At 46.4% G+C, this 18,087-nt stretch overlaps 2 protein-coding genes and 4 non-coding genes across 10 annotated transcripts; 4 read left to right on the forward strand and 2 right to left on the reverse strand.

The window, feature by feature from the left end:
- Positions 1 to 23: 23 nt before the first annotated feature.
- LOC125321328 lies at positions 24 to 16,283 on the forward strand. 5 transcript variants are annotated; one of them, XM_048294024.1, is made up of 3 exons: positions 24 to 370; positions 4,451 to 4,615; positions 16,181 to 16,283. In XM_048294024.1, the coding sequence occupies exons 1-3, from the start codon at positions 35 to 37 to the stop codon at positions 16,193 to 16,195; spliced, it is 516 nt and encodes a 171-aa protein (XP_048149981.1). In that variant the 5' UTR covers positions 24 to 34; the 3' UTR covers positions 16,196 to 16,283. The 5 variants fall into 5 exon arrangements, with proteins under 5 accessions (XP_048149981.1, XP_048149982.1, XP_048149980.1 ...); XM_048294025.1 differs by having other exon boundaries at positions 16,184 to 16,283; XM_048294023.1 differs by lacking the exon at positions 16,181 to 16,283 and adding an exon at positions 9,391 to 9,477.
- TRNAD-GUC lies at positions 94 to 165 on the reverse strand. Its single transcript has one exon. It is a non-coding gene; the product is annotated as a tRNA-Asp (tRNA).
- On the forward strand, positions 3,808 to 3,879 carry TRNAD-GUC. Its single transcript has one exon. It is a non-coding gene; the product is annotated as a tRNA-Asp (tRNA).
- On the forward strand, positions 4,301 to 4,374 carry TRNAI-AAU. Its single transcript has one exon. It is a non-coding gene; the product is annotated as a tRNA-Ile (tRNA).
- TRNAD-GUC lies at positions 4,665 to 4,736 on the forward strand. Its single transcript has one exon. It is a non-coding gene; the product is annotated as a tRNA-Asp (tRNA).
- On the reverse strand, positions 5,218 to 13,754 carry CPOX (coproporphyrinogen oxidase). The gene is made up of 7 exons (XM_048294006.1): positions 13,352 to 13,754; positions 13,113 to 13,256; positions 12,304 to 12,414; positions 11,766 to 11,907; positions 9,435 to 9,653; positions 7,613 to 7,717; positions 5,218 to 5,739 (listed from the first exon to the last, which is right to left on the reverse strand). The coding sequence occupies exons 1-7, from the start codon at positions 13,752 to 13,754 to the stop codon at positions 5,652 to 5,654; spliced, it is 1,212 nt and encodes a 403-aa protein (XP_048149963.1). The 3' UTR covers positions 5,218 to 5,651.
- Positions 16,284 to 18,087: the final 1,804 nt, after the last annotated feature.

Below are 18,087 nucleotides of genomic sequence, written 5' to 3' on the forward strand. Positions count from 1 at the left end.
TCCTGCAGCCGTGTTCCCGGTAGGAAGGCGATCGATGGGAACCTCACCGGGGAAAAGTAAAGCGGCGACGGCGCGGCAAAACGGCATCGCCACCTCCCCGTCGGGGAATCGAACCCCGGTCTCCCGCGTGACAGGCGGGGATACTCACCACTATACTAACGAGGAGCGCGCTGCGAGCCTCTCGCCCGGTGGCGGCCCCGAAGGCGGGAACCGCCTGAGGGAAATGGCGGCGGCCCGAACGCCCTCAGGGAGCCGCCCGTGCTGCCGTGCCCGAGCCGGCACGAAGGGAGACCCCACCGAGGTTTCATGGCTACCTGCGGCCCGCGACCCCTGCGTTTGCATTCCGCTGAGCTCGAAGACGAGGTTTGCGGTGAGTCCCGCCTCACGGAGCGGATTTGAAGGGTGTGGCTAAGAGGGAAACCCACCCCCTGGCCCCCAAATCCATCGACCTGTTGTCTGCCATCTGGTAATCCACGAGAGGCGTGGTTTGCTGGGTGGTTTACGTTCAGAACTTCCATGTAGTCTCCGAAGGGGAGTTAGTGGCGTTTTTCTTGCTAAAAAGGCAGCACTGTGTAATCGGTTTCCCATAAAGTAACAAAAACGGAGGGGGAGGGAGGGGAGGAATAATTTAAAATAAATTTCCTGTAGCGTTACAGAGTCGGGGGGGGAGGGAAATCAGGAACCTCTAGAAAGGTGTCATCAGGAGCTGGCGTTTTTAGGACACGTTTGTAACCAGTTTCTCGCATGTACGTGTGTCGTTTTGCTCCACCTGTTGCCGAAAACGTCGGGATAAATCAAGCACTATTTTTTAGTTTTAGAAAGTAGGCATTGCTTTATTGACAGCACTGGGGTGCGTGGGGATAGCTCTGCCTAGATGCAGGGCCACTTTAAAAACTTTTCACTTATTTATACATTTTTATAAAACGAAGAAATGAATGTCCATTGGTTATAAACTGTATCATTCTCTTCATTAATCAGTGTTCTATATCCTGTTGGTTATTGATTTCTCATGATGCACCTTTTCAGTCTTTTTATTACGTTTTTCCCTGATAAGGAGTTTCTAGCACAAAGGCTGAATTGTCTTTGTTAGTTTCTTCTTTATCTTCTGGTTTCTGCAACATGTCCTTGGAGGCTATAAATTCTCCATTCCGGGTGTCCAGTTTTCAGCAATACCTCTCTCCCCCAGGCTTTCTTCACTGAAGCTCATCAGGGTTTGTTTAGCAAAACTTAAAAGTGTCAGTGATTTTTCCAACCTGTTCTAACGATAGGAGTCTGTAAAAAAAAAAACTTTGCTACTTTCTGGTTAAAGTGGAAAATCATACTGTTTATGACTAGTACACTGCTTAGGATTAATTAAAAACAATTAATTAGAAAGTTAATTAAAACCATTATACAGTAGAAGAGTTCTTGGCTAAACTGAAGTTCAAAAATTATTTATATGGACATGATCACTTACCCACAATGTACCATAACTGAGACGGAGAAAGTGTCATCTTACCCTTTCCTCATTCCTGGACAAGTTCTTCTCCTTATGTGATATTACAAAGTTAAGTTATATTGGTTTTCTTGGAACAGTTGTGTCAGGAAAATCCACAAACGCCACAGGTTTATGTCCAAAAAGGAGACAGAGGAGTCCTGCAACTTTATTCAAATAAAGAGAGAGAGTCCACCCCACAAAATCTTCCCTCTCGAAGTTTTGGAGGGCGCAGCCTCCTTTTATCCCAAACTCCCGGCCGCATGTTGCCCTCTTCCTTTCCCTATTGCCTGAGGTACCAGGAAGGTACAGCCTTCCCGAACCTCCTACCACATATTCCCCCCTCGAATTTACTGTTTTACCCCAAAGTTCAGAAACTCAGGCTTGTGCAGACCCTTGTGGGTTTCAGGAGCCAAGCTGTGTGGGCTCTGCAGCAAACCTGCTGCCCAAAGTTAGTAGCGACATTAAGGCCAATTTCAAAGACATTAACACCCATACCTTCACCCATCGAATTGTTTGTAAGACATTAACTTTCCTCTCAGTTGTTTTTCCTGGGAAAGGAAAGATGTTAAAAGTATTAAATTTGACTCATTGGGGAAGGCAAAAGGAAACACGTGTTTCAAACATTTAGTTCTAAATACTGCATTTGAAGAAACATCTGTCATCAAAAATTCACCACCTTTCACTTGTACATTCCTGATGCAACAGTTGAGAAAACAATTACTTATTTCTTACTCCAGAAAGAAAAAATAAGATAAACCTCTCCCTAGGCATCCTTCTTATCCTGAAAGACTGGGAAATGTATTTGGAAATGTATTTTGAACTGTAATGACACAATAGCTATATATTATAGGAGCAAAACCAACTGTGCTTCTTGCATTTTTAAAATAGTGAAATAGTATTTAATAATTTTCTTACAAAATGGTATTTTAAAGGACTGAGTGATCAATAAATTAGAGATAACCTTAAAAAAACCCAAAAAAAGTATCGGGGTTGGTAATAATACGAGTTAGGGCTTCAAGCCCTTGCCTTGCAGAAAGACACTGCGTTTCATTGCAGTTGCGTCGTAGCTTCTAGCTCCTGCAACACAAATTCACTGTTGTTCTTTCTTTACCGAGCAATCTCCTGCTCTGGAAAAGGTCTTATCCCAGTGGCTCTGAAATTATTTTACAGTGAGATGAGGTCTACTCAAAACAGCAGAAACACAAAGTGACTTTACAGCCTCTCTCTGCTCTGACTGTTGTCTTTGTCGTGACGTTTCTTGACTTTAAAATTCTAACAAAATCCATTAGAAGTGTGTTTTTGAGAAAGCATGAGACAGAGTTTAAAATCCCTATTCCGCTTAAAACAGGCACGTTTCATTTCCCCTCTGGAGTGATTCTGTTGCTTCAGTCCTGTTTCCTGGAATCTTTCGATCGACTTCCTGAGGACTGTGGTCTCTTTGCTGAAGGAAAACCTCCAGTCTTGGAGTCCCACAGTATTAGTGATTGGAAGGGTGCTGCCTAAGGAAAGGAAAACAGCCCCTGTTCAATTTAGACCATGTCAGGGTTGCTTTTTTAGGTATATGTCTTTTTGCAGATTCTTCCAGTTCTGCAGCTAATCAAATAATTATTTTTTGTGAACAGCCCACTTTTTTTTAAGGCTCAACATGTCACTGGTAAATGATGCTTTTTCTGTTTAGAATTCTTTATTGTGGGGCTTTCTTCTCCTTTCTTCTTCATGCCCATGTGAGTTTTTCTGCTCTTTTACAATCAGATGTCTCCTGTCTTTTTCTTTCCTAACTCCGTATTTTCTTACACGTGATCTGTGACTGTCTCGTCACACTCTGTATCGGTCACTGCTTTAGCAGCAGCATTCTGCGGCGTCTGGGAATGTCTGTGGTAAATGTTGCCCGGGTTTGAGGAAGCTCTTGTATTGTCATGATACAGTTATATATGCTCCTCTATGCAGATATTACCTTATTTTTGGCTTCCTGGTATGTTTTCTATTGATGTATTTGATGATAGGTCGTGTTAGTGGCAAATGAAACAACAAAGGAGAGGAGCTCAACTTAGCACTCATACTGACGGCTTGTGAAGGGAAGGGCTGGGAATTTCATGATGTCCTCTTCCTCTACAACTTTTTCACTGAGTCAGAAGTATTCAATTCTGGAATATTTTCTGCATTTTTTAATCAATGCCTTGATTTCACAAATGATCCAAATGACCTATCACCAGGGGAAGGGTTCCCTTTCCTGTGTCCCAGCGCCGGGAGCAGCAGCAGCACTAGGGGCAGGCGGGGGTCCCACAGGTGGGTCTTGGGGGTCGCCGTGGGGGGCGGCGCTCTCGCCTCGCTCCTCGTTAGTATAGTGGTTAGTATCCCCGCCTGTCACGCGGGAGACCGGGGTTCGATTCCCCGACGGGGAGGCGGCGATGCCTTTTATATGTCCCGCCACACCCCCGTCCGCGGCGTGGCCGGAAGAAGGGAGAGAGGGAAGCGTCGAGAACGGCTCCTCCGAAGCGTGGCGGAGCGTTTCGGCGGGGCTGCTGCCCCGCCGGGAGGTCCGCGTCCGTGTGCACGGTGCAGCCCTGCCGAACCGCTCCGCGCCGTCGGTAACTGCTGCCCGCGCACCGGAGGAGGGAGCAGGAAGAGAAAAACGAAAGGTTTGAAAGTCTCAATATTTTAGGAGTGCTTGTTATCCCGGTTAGTGCCCTTGCTGCTCTGCCACGGCTGCGTGAAACCAGCCGAGGCAGTGTCTAGGAAGAGCCATCGCAGTATTGCTGCAGATTTGCCCTCGGGTCCTGGAACTGCCTCAGCTGCTTGTACTTGGAAGGGCGTGCGTGAGTTGGCCGGTTAGCTCAGTTGGTTAGAGCGTGGTGCTAATAACGCCAAGGTCGCGGGTTCGATCCCCGTACGGGCCAGGTCTGTGGGGTTTTTTTTCCCCTTGGAGGCGAGGAGATCGCTGATTTAGCAGAATATCACTTTATTTTGTTATAGGGGCGGAGTGGTAACACGGAAAGGAACGCGGTACCTCGCAGCAGGAAGCTTGACGGAGGCCGTCATGGGCGGACAGCGAGAGCGAGCTGGGCCGGCGCGTCTCCTCGCCCTGCCCGGGCACAGGGCCAGGCCAGCCGCCACCTGCACGCCGAGAACCCGCGGCAGGTGAGGTGCTACCACGTGGCGGCGGCGAGACACGAGTCGCTCATCCCACTCCTCGTTAGTATAGTGGTTAGTATCCCCGCCTGTCACGCGGGAGACCGGGGTTCGATTCCCCGACGGGGAGGCGGAGTTGGTGCTTTTTTTTCTCTCGAGACGGGGAGATGGAACCCGCCGCCCACTTGTTTTTCCCTATCGGGTCCTCATCCTCAGCGAAGTTCGTGCTGGGAGACACGACAATCAGTCCAAAGCTGGGAGCAGCGTGAAGGGATAGGTGGATGCCTTAGGTCAGGACGCCCAGCAGCGTCCTGATCCACCACTGACCTCTCTGGCAATGGAGCTGGCTGGAGCAGCTCTGTTCTGCTGTCACGATTGCAGCACAGATGCTCAATGCTGATTTTCTCCTCAAACAGACAGCCACCTTTCTGTTCTCATGCGGTAAGAGTGGGACCTCAACCCACATTCTCCCAGATACTGATCAGCCAAGTCATGCTCCACATCTTAAACGATTTCCTCCCTCTACAATTAATAGGACAACACCAAAATACATGTGATTAAGTACCACCTTTTCCACAGCTTCCCAAAAGGACAGATTAGGGTTTAAATCCTATCAAATATTCCCTTTATTCTTTTAAAAAACATTTTTAAGCATCCCAACGTTTTATAAGGGTAAGCAGTGCTATTTAGGCACAGATAATGGTTTCATTTCCCTGAACACATCACAGTAGTTTGCAATTTTGCAGTCAACCAATCAGCTGAAGAAGTTCTAAAGCATGCAGAGTAGTAGCCCTGTGAGGCCTTCACCAGTCCTTCACAAGGCAGCAGCAACAGGGGGTGACAACATTAGCCCATCAATCTAAAAGAATGAGTTCACACATTTGCAAGTTCTAACAAGTCTACCACATAATTAAGGCACGAGGTAAGAGTATAAATAGACGCACTGAAACACCACAGAACAGCAGTTTGAATGGGCTGGTTTGCAGGCATTCCTGTACTCTCAGAATGGCTTAGTGCAAGCAATCCATCTTCTTCATGATCCGTGTCAGTGCACCCAGTCTTTGGGATTTCGCAGAACCTCCAGGATTTCTGCTTCTTTGGAGCTCTCCGGTGGGGTGTGCATGTACTCCCACCTGCAAGGAGAGGGGAAACTCACTCAGTCCAGCTGGCAGCCCCTTCTTCTGCACCAGGCTCTGTTTGGACTGGAGTTGCCTTTTCTAAGGATGCTAAACTACGTACACAAGTTGATATCTTGGCTCAGATAACAGATATGGTTACAAATCACAAGTTCATTTGTTCAGTAAACACAAATAACAGCGCCACCGGAGGAGAGGGGAGCAACGTTAGCTTCATCTTTTACCAACTTCTGAAAAGGCTGGAAGGACAAGGAAAAAGGAAAGAGCAGTGCCCTGTTCCCCACAAAGAATGCAGGTTTATTTGCAAAATCTTTTAGCAGTCTCTTGTGACACAGTAGTATCACAAGGAAGATGAATAAGAAAAGGAACCCACAGAATTCTGACAGTGAGGACACAAGACCTTTTCCCAGAATCTGAACTAGAAGCTCTACAAGTCTTTGTTGAATCTTGGTTTTAAAGGTGATGAAAGATCCCTTTTTTTCATTGAAAAGGCAATTGAAAGAGGCACAACAGAGAAAGGAAAGTGTCAGCAGTCACTGAGAGATGGGTACATTCTTTTTCCATTTTTCCCCTAGGAATGACCCATATGCTGTGAAGTGAGCTAGTTACATTGATGAAAAAGAGCAAACCCAGACAAGCCCAGAAATGAAATCAAAACACAGGAGCATGCTACACCACCACGTCAGGGACACATCTGGTGTTGTCAGTGGGATGAACGTATATGGTGAGAACAGCACTGCCTTCATGGTTACGGGGTAGCAGACAGTTTTCCTAGCAGAGGGAGGTCACTAGTGAACTTTATGGAATTCATGATAGGGTCTGTACTACTCAGCATACCCAAAAGCAACCTGAAAGTGGGAATAAACAATAAATGACAGAGTTTGCTGGTGTTGCAAGAGTAAGCAAGATGGGTTAAAACCTAAAAGGGCAGTTAAAAACAGTATTGAGCCAAGCAACTGAGCAGTAAAATGGCAGGTGAAATTCACTGTTGATTGATGGGAAGTGATGGACACAGAAAAAATGTGCACACAGATTGAGTTAGATTTTATTGCCCAGGAAAGACCTTGGCATTGTAACAGTTGTATGAAAAAGCCAGCTCAATGCTGAACAGCAGTCAAAACCAGCAAACAGAGTATTAGGATTATGAAAGAAAAATGAATTAAATCATTATGCCACTGTGTAAGTCAGTGGCACATCTGCATCTTGGATACAAATATGCAGCTTACGTTGTCTATTCCTTATCCCCAGTTCAGAAAGGGCACAGAAAACTTAAGCCTAGAGAAAGTGGCCCAAGTATGAAACAACAACTGCACAAAAAAAAAAAAAACAGAGCAGGACTTGTCAGCCTGGAAAATAGACAATGAAAAAACCCCAGAAGCCTGTAAAATAAAAACTGTTATGGAGAAAATGAACAGGAAGAAAATCATGTTACTCAGTGAAAAGTCAGATGAAGTCATCAGGTTCAAGTAGAAAACAAAAAGCACTTTTTCACACAACACAGAGTTAAACTGTGGACCTCCTTGCCACACATTTATCAGGACTGCCAGAAACTCTCATGGTTTCTAAGAGCTACTAAACAAAAACCCATGAAGCGAGGAGAAGAAATCTATCAAGAGGAACTAAGCACAAAAACCATAGGTTTTTTGGCCAGAAAATCTCTATGCCACACTACTGGCAACTAGGTGAGTGCAGCAGACCAGAGAAGCATCTGCATTTGCAGAATAGAGAACTTTACATGTCCAGTTCTTGTATCAGGCATGAACTTGCCACTGTTAAGAGACTGGACACCAGGAGAGACCTTTGATTTAATGCTATGAAGTAATTTACTAAGAACAGTGCCTACTGCAACCCCACATAACTACACCCTTACCTTGCAGTCAGTGGCAAAGACATAAGAATGCTTTCAATTCTTGATCCTGGTGTCAGGAGGCCAAACTTTGTACCTCTGTCATAAACCAAGTTGAACTCTACATACCTATGGGAATGAAGAGATGCAACAGAAAAAAACCAAGCTGATTAGCAGAAGTTGGTAGTGTTTTCTTCAACTGGCAGACCTCAAAAAAAATCAGTCTGTCTTTCTGCTGTGTTGGGGTCAACTGTTCTTTAGCATCCTCTGCATAGGAATGCAGGTATGACCTTGTCAATCCACAGAGCTCAGGAAAAAGTGACCTCAGCTAAGAGACTGGAGCAGGCAAACTGTTCAAAGGAGAGCATTCTGCAGGCTCCTATGCTGTACTGTACTTTTCCCAGGCCTCAGCCCTGCTGGCAAGGTTGACACCACATTTACCTTGGTTATTCTCTTCTTTGGGGGGGTGTCAGACATAAAGAAGGGCCTTAAAGGTACTGAAAATAACCAGAGGAAAAATTCTACTGTGCAGTCCTCCGTGCTGAAGGACACATAAGCAGCAAGGTCAGGAAAGTATTTTCTGTTTCTTGGGGAGATCTGGAAAGCAGCAGAAGTCAGATAGCTTCAGAGTGCTGGCTGGGACCTGTAAGTGATGAAATACACCATTTTCTGTTCCCAGCATAGGAACAGAACTGTGACAATTCATCAGGGATTATCTTAATAGCCAGTACAGAGGTGTTTGCACGTAAAGATACAGGAAGGGAAAAGCTCTTATCCATTTGCAGAAATGGAAAGCTTTACATAGCCCAATAACCTGTGAACAGACCCAGGGAAATAGGCAGGCCTCAAGAGCTGGTCCTGGCTGCAACTTAGAAAAGCTCCTCCCCCTTTTAAACTTTGCTGTTTGCTAAATCCCATCAACAGACTGGATCCTGAAAGCCCAGTGGTCCCAGGAACAGTCCCACCAAATCAAGGACGCTTGCTTATCTGACCAATGGCTGCAGGCCAGTGATCTGAACTTGAGTGCTTACACTTTTCCATGCCAGTCTCACAGATTTCTCTGCAATACAGGCAGAAACTAAAGACTCTAGTTAAGCACAAAGCACATGTAATCTCATTTCTCCATATGCTCCCACAATCACAGGACGTGGAGAACAGAGTACAACTGTACTGACCAATGTACTTAAGCTTTTGCAGCATTAACAGTTGGTCACATTAACCAGCATCCTCCAAAGTCTTTTACAGTAACCTTGGACCATGCCAGATAATAAAAAAATCCAATCCTCTGTATTCCTTTACAGGAATCCTTAATTCCTTTACAGGAATTTCAGTGCCAAGATCAGATGGAATAAATATGTACGTAAGGAGCTGAAAGTACTCAAGTACAGTCATTTCCTGACTTTGTGGGGCGTTGCTTTATTACTGAATAGGAAGTACCATTCCCTCACCCTTAGCTCCTCATGTGACAGGGCAGCCCTATATCCAGTATCTCTGGGCTGCAGGAGAGGGCAGGATTCAGGACACCAAGCACACCCAAACCCCTCTGCCTGTTACACAGCAGAAGCTTCTCTTGATTTTTGACGGAGTTGGAAAGAAACTGTGGCGTTTTGTTTGGGTTGTTTGTGTTGCAACATGGCAGAGTGGGAAATGCCTTCTTTGCACCCTCTTCAGCAATCTAGCGTTGGATTTCAGAATTAGTTCTATGTACAAAAATACTGAAATTCTTGGTGAGCTTTTTTGGCCATACAACAGGACATAAACTTGTAACCATGAAGAACTAGCTCAATTTTTTTTCTTGCCAGCACAGTCCACCTCCTATGGATACTTTTGCTCCTTCGGTACTCACCGTCCTCTCCGAAGCTGTTGCCATAGCTTTTCCTCTGGTGTGAAGGAGTCATGGCAGTGCTTTTTCACAATGGGAATGTAACAAGGCACGACAGCTTTGGCACAACTCTTTACAAACTGGAATACTTCCTCCTTGGAGGGAGAGTCCATATCGTCAAAGAATATGCCTCCAATCCCTCTTCGCTCACCACGGTGCTTGATATAGAAGTAGTCATCACACCTAGAAGCAGCATCAGATGATTACTAATATGGTCCACAGCATTCAAAGAAAGAACAGAACTCCAAACAGCTGCATGTGAAATACCGACCACAAATCAGTTCCTGCAGGGCTGAGTGCCCCACTGCTTCACTGACCTCCGAGAACCAGGATGGTGCAGCACCACCTGGAAAGCAGTCCCGTGTCACTTGCAGTAAAAGCTCTGATTAAATGGTCTCTGTGAAGCTACACATCACCACACAGCCGCTGAACACCATGGCAGATGCATCCATGTGGATCAATCCAGTCCACATCCTCTACCTACTCAGAACAGGGACATCTGATTTCAAAACTTTCAAAACTAAGGGCTCTTGATAGATTTAATTCCCAGCATTATAGGTACTTCCCAAATTATTTGGACAGCTTTCATATGAATTCAAACTTGAAAAAGAATCACTTTATTCTCTTTGCCACTCAAGTAAAAGAATTTTCTTCATCAAAACAAAAGTAATCTAAGGTGCCAAGACCAGATAAGAAAGCAACTGTCACAGTACCCTTTCTTGAAAAAAGGCTTTTTAACAGTTAAAACTTGGAAGATGGAGTCATTATAGCAGTGGCTTTTCATGACTCATGTTTAAGTTTATAAAGTAAGGGTATGAATAAGTATATGTAAGTAAGTAAAGTAAGTATATGAGTAAGGGCAGCTTATCCTACTATAGGAAAGCAATTAATCTCTTTTGTATTTATGGGGAATATTTAGTTGTGAAATCACCTAACTTAACCGACTTAACCCTATCTTGCTTATAATTCCTTGCTTGGGCATGCAAGTCTTCACATGGAGGAGAAAGCAAAGGGAAATAGGAAGCAGAAACCATCAACATCAAGAAAACCTTGCTTTCCTTTAGGACTAGTTTTCCATACAGGACCACTTTTCCATATATCCACAATCATTCTCAAGCATTATATATGGCATGGCTGTAACAAAGGAGACATGGAGATGGAACAGATAACCTATGCTATTTTTTTATTCACTGGGATGATCAGTGGTTTTTATGTTGTGATAGCAGGAAGAGTTAGGAAAAAATGCTGAGTCAGAAACATAAAAGAGAATAAGCCTGACAAAAATCTTAAACCTAGATCAGGTAGACAATGTGGTAAATGTAATAACTTTTATCTTTTAGAAAAGTGGGAAAAAGTCTCCTTACTCCCTGCAGCTGGCATTGCTAGCCAACTTAGACTGCAAAGAACCTGACCATTAAGGCAGATTCTCTAAACTACCATGCAAAAAATCCTCAGAGAAAAGACTGTAATCTCAAGGCTCTAAGATGTGTCTCTCTACTAAGTGGTTGCCACCCAAACTATAACACCCACTTTATCTCCTGTCCTCAGACAAGACCTAGTAGCTTACAAAAGGGTACCCCCACCTTCCTGCATGCACAGCTTGTGGCAGATAGGATTATCACACAGAGCAGCAAGTTCCCACTTAATAGTGGAGGATCCCATCACTTGTATCTCTCAGCTCAAAAAGAACATTCAAAGTTTGCATCTTAGAAAAGAAGCTGTTGAATTCCCAGTGAATGTGTCACCAGGGAAAAAAAACACAGCTTCATCAAATGATGAAGATTCTACATTAAGGACATGGTCCTTTACTTACCTGGAAACTAGGAAAAAAAAAAGAAAAAAAAAAAAGTCTGTGAAGGCCAGACTGAAGGCAGAAAAACAAAAGTGGGATTTTTCAGAACTGCACTGATGGGCCAAGAGCTCATACTGAATCATGCACATTTACCATGAGGTCACTGTAAACAGAATTTGTGCAAGTGCAGGAGGCAGAAGTCTTGTCCTAGTTTAACACAAGGGACTAAAAGGAATTTTAAGCTGCATACTGCAACAAAATCTTGAAGAGTCAGCTTGGTTTTTCTTTGGGCTATAGACTTACGATCCTAGTTGTCAGCCATCTGATTTGAAAAATCCAGGATTCTGTAAATAAGATACTTCTTCAGACAACATTTTGGCCCAGTACACTTCTGATTTTCATTAGGGGCTTTCTGATACTTTTCAAAAGGCAGCAGAACCTACAGTTCCTAGCATACATTTAACTGCCAACATCCAGTGCTGCTTTCTGCTCCCCCCACATACCATTTCTTGTACTTGGGATACAGCTTTGGATCATGCTTGTCACAGGCTTCTTTCAGAGTCTTGTGAAAATGAACGGCATCCTCTTCATTCAGGTAAGTTGGAGTGAGGTCAGTTCCACCACCAAACCACCACTGTTTAGTTCCTATAGCAGAAGTAAACAGCAACATTTTTCTTTCAAACTTCAGAACAGCAACATGTTGCTAGTGGTTCATCAAGAACCAACAACTACTTTTACAATACAAAACAAAATCATTTTTCAGTGGTGTCCCTAAACTTCAACAGTGAAAGATTTGACTATAAGGTAGCATGATGATAAGTGACTTCAGGTAAAGATGAAACAAACTTCAAAGGAGTGAAAACCATTTTGGACCACTGATCCTGACTACAGGATGGCAGTTTCACAAGATGGGCTGGTGACTCTTGGCGCAGCTGGGAGCAAACCTGCACTGGTTCTCGATCTCTTACCCTAGCCATGCATTCACTTCTTTTGTGCAGAGTCACACATTTCATACATTCCTCACTGGATTATAATCCTTACCATCTGCTTCTTCAATTTCAAAGTATCTGTAGTTGAAGTGCATGGTTGGAACATGAGGGTTCTTTGGATGGATAACAGAGCTCACACCCATGGCGCAAAAAGGCAGCTTCCCTAGATAAAAAGATGCACAGAGAAAGCCCTTCAGTTTTTCAATAAACTTCACTTGTTACCAGTTAAGGAACATCACTATTTTCCCTTAGGCTCCAAACCACAACAGGAAAATGTCTCATGTTGGGTTGCCATAATTATTAATCAGTGGGCAATTTACTTCTCATCCATACACTTCTGTGCACTTAATTAAACTTCTTCTTTGGTATCTGTTCTAAAATGTGACAGTACTTTGGAGAACCCACTAAATGAAGACCACTTAAAACATAAGGCACTGCTAAGGCTTTCTGCCACCCCCAGTCCTCACAGTTACCCTTTGCTACACCAACGTGCATTGAGTCCTCTCTAGCCTTCAGGTGGTATTGGTCTTCTCCACCTCTTTGGTACATTATTCCTGCACTGTTTCACTGTTGAGCTACAGCGTCATTATTGAGAAACCACCGGTGCCTACAATACACTCCTTAGAGCAGCAAGACAGAGGGAGAAGCACTCCGGAACCTGGCTTTTTAGGGATATGACAGTCCACCTGTCAGGCTTACTGATTAGAAATCACTGATACAAATGAAAACCTTTGAGCTTTAATCAGTCTGGCCTTCCTCATGTTCTGCTCAAATGCCAGGTTGCTTTCAGAGTACCTGCATGGGAATACTCAGGTGAACACGTTCCGGTTCCCTATCCCAACTGCCCGCTGGACTCCTTACCGTCCTTGGCCTTCAAGGATTTCCCCCTGCTCCGCATCTGCCGCGCTGCCTCCTCGGACAGGAGCCCGGACACGACGGACACGTTCACACCCGCCTTCTCGAAGACCTCGCCATCCTGCAGCACGCAGCTGATGCCGCCTCCGCCTGCCAACGCCAGGCTCCAGGTCAGGGTCACCGAAGGGTGACCGAGCCCGGGGTGCCGGTGTCCGCGGTCTCCCCCGCGGCTCCCCCGTACCTACCTTCCTTCCTTTCCCAGCTGTCAACGGCGAAGGAGGCGCCGGGGTCCAAGGCGGTCAGGGCGCGACACACCTCCGCCTGCGTCTCCATGATGAGCAGCTCCATGCGGCTCCGCAGCTCCCGCCGCCGCCGCCGCAGCTCCCGCAGCCCGCTCACCGGCGGCGCCATGAACCGCTGCCGCAGCTCCTTCTCCTCCTCGTCCTCCCGGGCCGCCGCCAGCGCGGCTTGCCGCCGCCACAGCCCCAGCGCCAGCCCCAGCCCGCCCAGCGTCCCCGCGGCCGCCAGCGCGGCCCGCCGCGCCCCCCGGCCCGCCGGCCCCGACGGCGCGGAGCCCAGCGCCCGGGCAAAGGCGAGGGCGGGCGGACCACGGACGGCCCCGCGGAACAGGCGCGCTGCCGCCGCCATGACCGGCACCGGCGCCGCAGTGCCGGTGGGGCGGAGCCGGGGCGGGGTGGGGCGGAGCCGGGGCGGGGCGGGGGCCGCGCCGGGTATGAACGTGTATCAGCACACGGAATCGATTAGGTGGGAAAGCACCGCTGACATCGTTCAGTCCGGTCTGTCATCTGTCACTACATTGTCAGCTAGACCATGGTACTGACTGCCACGTCCAGTCTTTCTTCAAACATCTCCAGGGACGGTGACTCCACTACCTCCCTGGGCGTTCTAATCCAATGTCTAATCACCGTTTCTGTGAAGAAATTCTTCCTAATGTCAACCTAAACCTCCCCTGGTACAGCTTAAGGCTATGTCCTCTCATCATGTCACTGGTTGCCTGGAATAGAGTAATCCCCACCTAGCTACAACCTCCTATTAGGTAGTTGTAGAGAGTGATAAGGTAACCCCTGAGCCTCCTTTTCTTCAGGCTGAACAACGTCAGCTCCCTCAGCAGCTCTTCATAAGACTTGTGCTCCAGACCCTTCACCAGCTCCATTGCTCTTCTTTGGATCTGCTCCGGTACCTCAATGTCCTTCCTGAAATGAGGAGCCCGGAACTGGACACAGTATTTCAGGTGTGGCCTCACCAGTGCTGAGTACAGAGCAAGAATCACTTCCCTAGTCCTGCTGGCCACACTATTTCTAAACAGGAGGCCATTGGCACACAGCTGGCTTGTACATGTCTGTATAAGAAAGCCGATCCACACTGGGTGCTGTGAAAGAGTGCAAGCATCCCATAACTCTCCCATCTTGGTGCCCCTGGATCTTGGCTGTCTGTTGCATGTGGATGCCATGATGGATGCAGCACTCAGGTGCCACACCTCGCCTGGTGTGGTTTTGGGAGAGGGGGCTGTACTGTCCTTGTGCCTGTAAAACATCTCTGCATACTGCTTACAAGTAACCTGATATTGTTGATGGAGCTACGTGGGGCTGCAGGGTCGTCATGTGAGTAATGGCTTGTACAGGGCCAGGGATCACTGGAATAGGGGTAAAGTTGTATTTTACTGAGCTGTCCTGTGAACCATGTGGGATTGTCCTCCTGTGTAGGGCATTTCTGGTTTTGTACTCACAGTAATGAGCTTTTAGAACCTGACTAGTTTGTGGCACCACCAGTTTAGTGCAATAGGAATATTTCCTATGGACCTCAGAGGGCACATGCTTATTCATCCTTTTCTTTCTAAAGCTGAAGCACATTTTCTTTCCTAATAAAATGGAGGAACTAGAGATGTGTGCAGTCAAAGGGCTTTGATCTTATTGCAATTACAGAGATGTGGTGGGATAGCTTGAATGACTGCAGTGTTGTCATGAAGGGCTGCATTAGGATAGACAGACCAGGGGGGTACGGTGGTGGAGTTGCCCTCTCTGTGAGACACACTTGGAATGTACCGAGCTCTGTCTTTGGGTGGACAACAAGCAAGTCAAGAGCTTATGGGTTAGGATTAAAGGGCAGACTAGTAAGGGTGACACTGATGTGGGTGTCTGCTACAGGCCACCCAAGCAGGAGAAAGTGGACAAGGCCTTCTACAGGCAGCTTGAAGCAGCCTCACAGTCACAGGCCCTGGGTCTGGCGGGGGACTTTAACTACCCTGACACCCGCTGGAGAAGCAAGGTGACAAAAGTGATATGGGGACTGGAGTATCTCTCTTATGAGGAAAGACTGAGGGAGCTGGGCCTGTTCAGTCTGGAGAAGAGATGGCTGAGAGGGAACCTCATCAGTGTCTACGAATAACTGAAGGGAGGGTGTCAGGAGGATGGATCCAGGCTCTGCTCAGTGGTACCAAGCAATAGAACAAGAAGGCATCGAGTAGAAACTGATGCACAAGAAGTTCCACCTGAACAGGAGGAAGAACTTCTTTACTGTGAGCAAGCACTGGAACAGGATGCCCAGAGAAAATGTGGAGTCACCCTCACTGGAGAACCATCTGGACACAATCCTGTGCCATGTACTCTGGGATGGCCCTGCTTGAGCGGGGAGGTTGGAGCAGATGATCCACTGTGGTCCCTTCCAACCTACCCAGATGTGATTCGGTGAAAATAAGAATTCAGAATAATAAAGAGAAGGTCTGTGTAGAGCCAGATGTTGAAAGGTACTGCATAGCACCAAAATGGCTCAGCCCTGCAAAGACTGCACTTTGGTATGGGACTGTTCCTTGGAAACGATGATCTGGTATTTCAGGACTGATTTGTACCTGTAGTACCCAAGCACAGATCAGTTTCAAGGATGGCTCTGTGGAAAGTGTGGAGATTAATCCTTATTATGGATCTGAGCTTCATTATCTGCTTCTTTTCACTGCAGGGTATTTTGAGGGGGGGAGTGTCTGTGTGTATAAAGTGATAACGTTTGCTTGAAGGCACAGTTCATGTTCTCATTTCTGATCTGATTCTGTTCTTTGGCAGCAGAAGATGCTGTGAAGCTGCTGAAGCTCTGCAACGAGGAACGAAGATGTCTGAGCTCGTCTCTTCTGAGCTCGGCTCTCTTCTGCCATCAGCTGGAGAAGGGGATCCCTGATGAGCCCGGAAAGCCGACTCACTGGAGGTAGGACTGAAGGCAGGAATGTGTTAAGAGCGGTCTGGGGCTTGTAAATAGCTTGGAACTGCACAGTGCATACTGTTTATCATGAAAACGTTTAGATAAATCCAGTAGATACGATTTGAGAAAAAACTGAGCTATCACTTCCAGCCCTGGATAAAGAACTGTGGAAAGAGCTGATAGAGCAGCCAAAACCCCTAAGATGGTAGTGCCCTTCCAAGCTATTTACTATAGTAAAGCTCTGCTCTTTCAATGTTTTTTTTTTAGACACTATTAAAAACAAATAAATATTGGGGCCATGTCGGGGTCCCTCCCCCCGCCATGTAGCCCTGGGAGAGGGGCCCTGGGGCGGGAAACACGGGGTTTCCCTGCCCCTGGTCAGCCTCGTTCCCATTGGTTGTTTTGTGATCCCCTGCACGGGCAAGGACCCTCGGGTCCTGTGACACTGACAGTTCCTCGGCAGAGCCCGGCCATGCGGCTGGAGAAATAAACATCTCTGAAATATCTACCAAGAATCGGTCCATATCTATTTCTTTTCCACGGCCTCCTTGTTTGATACATCGTGTTACAGAATCCCCACTGTAACAGGGCCAAGATATGTAAAATACCTTCATGATGATTTAATGTGTTGGTGGGGTTTTTTTCTGTACTAGGTTGAATGCAATCTTTGATTGATAACATCTGGTAGTTCAGCTGGATGGGACCTCTGGAGGTCTCTAGTCCAACCCCAGGTGTTCACCGTTCCCAGCCTGGATGAGGTTGTGCAAAGCCTTCCTTGTCCAGCTGCAGTTAGAAAACCTCATTCCTCGTTTAGCCTGGGCTCCTGCCTCAGCACTCCACCACCCCCACCAGGAAGAATCTGTTGAGAATTTTCTTTGCTGCAACCACATTGCCAGGTCAATGTCTTGCTCTTGCTGCTGAAGTTTGGAAGTATGACTGCTTTACAGACTGGGATTTCTCAGGCTGGATGCCTGGTCAGGCTCCACCCTCTGTTGGTGGTGAGGAGGAGTGACAGAGTGTAAAACACTTAGACTGTTTCTGTGCTGAATCCTCTCACGTTAGCTCCTTGTGAGGACCTCCTCTCTGGCAGCATGTTAAGGCTGAAACATCAGCCAAGTACTGATGTGTGTGAGATGCTCAGCAGAGATATGAGGCAAGAAAATGACAGCTCGCATTTTGAGCAGCATTTTCAGTGCACAGTGGTGGTGTGTAAGGTGGGCCTTTCTGTGGAAATACTAATGGAAGAGGAAAAAGGCACTCAGAGTTTAGCTTAGGGCCAAAAGGAAAACCTGGAATTGGTCTTGCATTTACCTGAACAAGAACTTAATCTGAGGAAATGTACCTTGTGGTTTTTTAGAGGGCTAGGTGAAATTCCAAGGTCTTGACCTCCCTTGAAATCTCCGTGTCAGTTTTAAAAGTCTGACTAAAAATGTGCATGGTGAAATGACTTGGAATATTGTGTCTCTTAGTGTGTCATCCATTGTCATACCTTTATGTGTTGTGTAGTGAGAGTCTTGTGGTAGGTTTTGTTTTCAGTGACAGCAAAGCCATTTAGAATTGCTTTGTAGCCAAAACCTCTACTGGTGCAAGTGAGTGTGATTCTAAAGAAGGTTATAGGGCTACAGTGATTTCAAGTAGATTTAAAGAACTGGACTTCTATCTACAGTTTTATGTAAGGTGACCTCCTATGAAGAATACTTTTAATTTCGTTTCTTCTTTTTTGTTGTTTTTCCTATACTTTGAAGAGAGCTCTGAAGCTTCTCTGCTGCTGCTT

Source organism: Corvus hawaiiensis, chromosome 2 (genome assembly GCF_020740725.1).
Source record: "Corvus hawaiiensis isolate bCorHaw1 chromosome 2, bCorHaw1.pri.cur, whole genome shotgun sequence".
NCBI classification, from domain to species: domain Eukaryota; kingdom Metazoa; phylum Chordata; class Aves; order Passeriformes; family Corvidae; genus Corvus; species Corvus hawaiiensis.